This window comes from Gallinula chloropus (assembly GCF_964237585.1).
Source record: "Gallinula chloropus genome assembly, chromosome: 6".
Lineage (NCBI taxonomy): Eukaryota > Metazoa > Chordata > Aves > Gruiformes > Rallidae > Gallinula > Gallinula chloropus.
This window is the reverse complement of record NC_140091.1, coordinates 12,189,693-12,194,866: the sequence shown is the minus strand read 5'-3', so window position 1 is coordinate 12,194,866 and position 5,174 is coordinate 12,189,693. Positions and strand designations below refer to the sequence as shown.

Sequence of the window (5,174 nt, the reverse complement as noted above, 5' to 3'; positions counted from 1 at the left end):
AGGGCCTTGGCAGGTCATCCACTGAAGCCCTCCCATCCAAACAAATCTACAGTGAAGTTGATCTGGAGTCCTGCTAGCCTAATGCAGTCTTTCCAGCCACAAGTAGCTACCCACCCAGGTCCCAGGCTTGAGTCAGCACCTGTGCTGGCCAGCACTAGAAGGAAAACCAGACTCTGGGGTGGTAGACACATTAGAACCCAGCCAGGCAAGATGCACTCTGTAGCAAGAGCAAGGCAGCAGCAACATAAACTGGCCTCTGAGCAACTGGAGTTATGTTCTGCACAGATCCACACTGCAGGGGCATCTGGATGGCAGCAGCTCTGGCTTCAGCTGATGCAGAAAGCAGCTGACTGCTGTTTCCCAACCACCTGGGTTTCCAGGGTCCCCAGTCCCTGCTCTGCCACACCTCAGCTCCTCAGGGTTTCTGAAAAGCTCTTCCTGAGCCGCTGGCCCAGGTCCGAGCCTGCAGCCACACTCCACCCCAGCCATTCTTTTACAGGGTGGAACCACTTTCACAACAGGAGCCTTGACACATTTCCTGCCCTGAGCACTGCTCTACACAGAGGCACTTCCAAACAATCTGCCATCTGCTTCATCAGCACTCTGCTATCACCCTCTCCCCCCCAACACACAAACCTGCTACACCAGCTGCTTCTCCCAGCCCTGCCTCCAACCACACTGTGCAGAGAGCAAGCACCTGGAACAGCTTCTGAGCACAGCAAGCCAGGAAAACAAGAGGGCAGAGCCATTTCTCCTTCTGTCTGTTTATTTGTGATAGAAGAGCAGCCCCATCTGACAGGGCCTGGCTCCTTCACCTCATCCTCACAGCCATCAGCATGGTTTTGGTTACAGCCAGAGCAGGTGATGAGCACCAGGCCCGGGAGAGCTGCTGCAGTGCCCTGCTGTAAGGAGAGTTCACCATCACCCAGGCCCAGACAGATCCAGAGGCAAGAGGTGTTCACCATCAACACCACAGCAGGGCGTAACAACCATCCTCTGCTGTGCTCACACTGGGCCAGAGCAGGGTTGCTGCCAAGCAGTGGAGCCCAGGAACTGATTCTAGGGGCAATTATTGCTCAAGTCTTGAGTTTGCAGGAATGGAAGTGGTCCAAGACAAGGCTGAGCTTGGCCTCCCCCACTCTGGAGCAAGCCACCAGCTGCCATACAGGATCAGGTAAGTGTGGCTGAAGCACACACCAAGCACCCAGCCCAGGCACAGAAAGGCAAGGCAATCTGGGCTTACTGTGGCGGGGGGTGAGGGGAGGCATTTCAGGCTGTCAACCCCTGCTATGTACTGGGCATGGGGCACGTGTACTGTACTGGGCAGGTCTGGGCCCTCAAGTCCCACACACACTACCCCTACATTCTCCACAGCCACCCCTGAGCACAGATAGACCAGGGCAGGTTCCCCCACCCAGGCACACAGGGAGCAGAGGGACATACAGCACTGTGGCACCAAACAGAGTGGCACAAGGCGTGGTAGGGCAGGAGCACTCACACTTGAGCTGGCAGCAGCAAGCAGCCAGGGACAAGTCTGCTCATCCACACAGGCTCTGATAAGACAGGGAAGAGGAGAGGGCACCAGGACAGGGACCAGTCTCTTCTTTTGGTCCTACTCAGAAGGAAGTGACCCCCAGGCAGAAGGGCCAGATGTAGGCACTTGGGGAAGTTCCTTTGGAAACACTGGAATGGGACTACAGCCCCACAGCTGTGATGCAGGCAGCTGCCTCTCTGCTCAGCAACACTGAGAAACAGCACAGGCCCTCCCAGGAGAAGGAGAAGTTGCCCATGGCTGCTCAGAGCAGAGAGGCTAGGCATGCAGACAGAGGACAGGAGGGCTGGGCACAGGGGTACAACAGTCTGTAGGCACTTGACTTGGCTAGTGGCACCCAGGAGCAGGGGAACGTGTCCCAGCTGCCTCTGCCCCGGGGCTCTCATTGGCTCTGGGAGGGTCTTGTCCTCTAGTTGGCTTTGACCTTGCCATTGGTGACTGTGCCATTCTCATGGACGCTGCTACCGTTGTGCTGGGCTGCTTGCTGAGCCACCCTGGGCAACCGTTTGCCCTTAGTGTAGGACTGGTACCAAAAGTTGGAGAAGAGGATGAAGAAGATGGTCCCATAAATCCAGATGAGGTGAATGAAGATAGGGAACTGGTACTGGCAGCTAGGCATGAAGTAATACTGGGAGATGTGGACGGAGACAATCACGAACTGTGCCTGGGAGCAAGGCAGAGCAGGGACAAGTTATTCATGGGAGCAGGGTCAGACATCCCACTAGAGACCTTCTTTCAAAATTAAACTAATGAGCTCCTTTTCCACTAGTAGAGGTCCTTATGCTGAGGCAGTCAGCAGCAGCTGGAGGAGGCAGGCACAAGTCTCAAGACAACAGGTGCACCTCACCCTCCCAATGAAGCTGCAGCCCAGGGGCAGCAGGCTGAGCAGCACCCACAACTAAGTTGATCAGCTATCAGAGGCCAACAGTGAGCCAGAGCTACTAAAAACCCAAAGTGAAAGAGTTACAGAAGAGCAGGAACTACAGCTGCTGGCTGCACCTTTCACAGGCACAAAGGTTGGCCTGCCCCTCACATCAGGGCTGAAGGCATACACTCTGCCTCACAGCACAGACTCACCAGCTGGATGGCTGTGATGTGCTTCTTCCACCACAGGTACTTCTGAAAGGCAGGTCCAGCTGCTGACAGCCCATAGTAGAAGTACATGACAACATGCACCATGGAATTGATCATGGCATGGAACGAGCCCATTCCCCCTGTGAAGACAGATTTCCACAGCAATCAGTGGACATAAAGCAGGGGCAAAGCATCCTTCTCAGCATGCTGGGTGTAACCCCACCCCTTCTCCAAGCTGTGTACCCAGTTTCCAACTCACCTGGCCCAAACTTTGCTCCCCACCACCAGCTCCAAGGCAAAACAGAGTGGTGGAAGAGGTGCAGGAATGTGACCTGTTCATTCTTCTTCCGCAGGACGAAGATCACCTGCAATGAGAGCCCAACACCATCACAGACCTGCAGCCCTGGGAGCAGCTAGAGCAGGCTGGGCCACTAATTCAGTGTCTGATCTCAGTGACACATTCCCCTCCAAGCTCACTGCCAGCACACATTAAGTCACCTCAACTTCCAAAGCTGTAACACTCTCTGCAGTAGCCCAGGGTGGCCTCCTTGGCAATGAAGCCAGACAGAAACACAACCAGGACCTACCCCATGTACACCAAGCCCCAACTCCCTGCCCAGCAAGCAGCAACAAGGCCTCCCCAGTAACTCACCGTGTCCGTCAGTTCAATAAACTTGGAGAAGACAAACAGCCAAGCAACACTGACCATCTGTAACAGAACAGGGGAACATTAGAGACCCACCTCAGCCTGAGCATGCCCAGTGACCAACGGTCTCCATGAAGTAACCCTGAGGTAAGCCAAGAGCTAGGGACTGTAAGTCCTTTGCCTCAGGAGAGATAGGTAGCTGTGACCTTGCTGTCCAAACACAAGCACTAAAGGCCATCCTTACTTTTCAGGAGCAGCAAGAACTCACCCTGAGGGCCTTGGGGTCCTGGGAGAAGTCCACAGGGTCACATCGCCAGGTGTACCCAGTAAGCCATCCTGCCATCAGGAACTGCAACAAGAGCATCATCAGGGTGAGGACAAGCACTTCCCAAGCCTTGTGCAGAAGGGCAAGGAACAGCCCACAAAAGGGCTCTGTGCTACCCATGCACCGCTTTAAATATGCTAGACAAAGCCTACTGCCAACAACTCACCTCATAGACTATGTACAGTGAGAGTCCCACCAGAAAGAAGTTGTATAGCACCATGAACTTCTTCAGGTTTAAGGGCTTCCTGTTGGCCATTAGCCGTGGACCCAAGGACAGCACGAAGTAGACATACCCCAGAAGGATGCCCATGACAAGGAACGGGGACTGCATCAGAGGATAGTCAGCAATGCGGGGGTCTGCAGAGAGAGACATGGTGCAGAGCAGTTACCCCCTCACCCCTATCTGCTGCTAGCAATGCTGCTGCCAGAGTGGAGGCAAGGACATAGCAATCCTGTTCTCCTGGGACAGGAGTGAAGGTAGGGGAGCAGCCTGGGAACAGAGGCTGATGAAGCCAGCCAAACTCAGTAAGGTACAGCCTGAAGCCACACTGGAGGGCATCTTTGAGATCTACCCAGGAGGGCACAAGCATCCCTAAAGGGCCTGTGTAGGCACTGAGGCAAGACAGGTAGCCCAAAAAATCCTAAGCTGTGTCTATGTCAAGGCAGAGGCAGGATGCAGCTAGGCCCTGGCTGCTTCAGGGATGACAGACCTCCCCCTATGCTTGTGCCAGCAAGGTACATAATGCTACTTGCTCTGCAGCTGGGCAGAGCCAAACACTCACCTGCTTTCTTCATGAAGTCCTGATACATGGTCACAATCCCCTCCATGGTGGTGGCACAGTATCTCTGTGGAGAGACAGAAAGCCCATCAGGCAGCTGTTTTCTCAGGAGCACAGCCCTGCAGATGAGCAAGTTTCAAGCAATGTCAGAGGTGGCTGCATCTCTGGCTGGCACCGCTCTCAGCTGGCCACACACCGGTATCTCCTTCCTGCTGGGCCACGTGCTCCCATTTTTTCCTCACTGAGCCTGAAGCTGCCTCCTTATCCACCGCTCACAGTCCTTCCAAAGCAGGGTCCTAACACTTCAAGCCAGCTAGGAAAACTTCCAACTTCAACACTGTATCTCCATGCCTTCAGTCCTGCAGGATCCTGCTGTACAGACTCAGGTGTTACCACCCACTGTTATGATGTTGCCACCAGCCTCGTCACCGACACCCACCCAGCACACTGCTCTGACTGACCCTTGTGGCCTCCAAGGGAGATGCAGAGCTGGCCCATACCACCCTCATAGCAGTGCTTTTGTGAACAGCTTGGGCTCCCACCAGAGAAGCAACACACATCACTGGCAGACCTACTGCATGAGGAAGGAAAGCCATTGGTTCAGAAACAAACACCAGTTTCTGGTGTCAAGAGTTCCCGACTTCATCCTTGCACAAAACCCTCCTGACAAGAACTACCACCCCATAATCCAGCACCTCAGAGGCTAGATGCATCCTACTTGGCAATGACATTTCTACTCTCCTTCCAGACAGGGGACAGTATCCCCAGGCAGTGGAGAAAGCCAATGAGAAGGATACA

The 5,174-nt window shown here is 54.4% G+C and overlaps 1 protein-coding gene across 1 annotated transcript; it reads right to left on the bottom strand.

Moving 5' to 3' along the window:
* Window positions 1-748: 748 nt before the first annotated feature.
* Window positions 749-4,428, bottom strand: ELOVL1 (ELOVL fatty acid elongase 1). The gene is made up of 7 exons (XM_084266428.1): window positions 4,380-4,428; window positions 3,764-3,954; window positions 3,541-3,621; window positions 3,279-3,335; window positions 2,886-2,991; window positions 2,630-2,766; window positions 749-2,216 (listed from the first exon to the last, which is right to left on the bottom strand). The coding sequence occupies exons 1-7, from the start codon at window positions 4,423-4,425 to the stop codon at window positions 1,962-1,964; spliced, it is 873 nt and encodes a 290-aa protein (XP_084122554.1). The 5' UTR covers window positions 4,426-4,428; the 3' UTR covers window positions 749-1,961.
* Window positions 4,429-5,174: the final 746 nt, after the last annotated feature.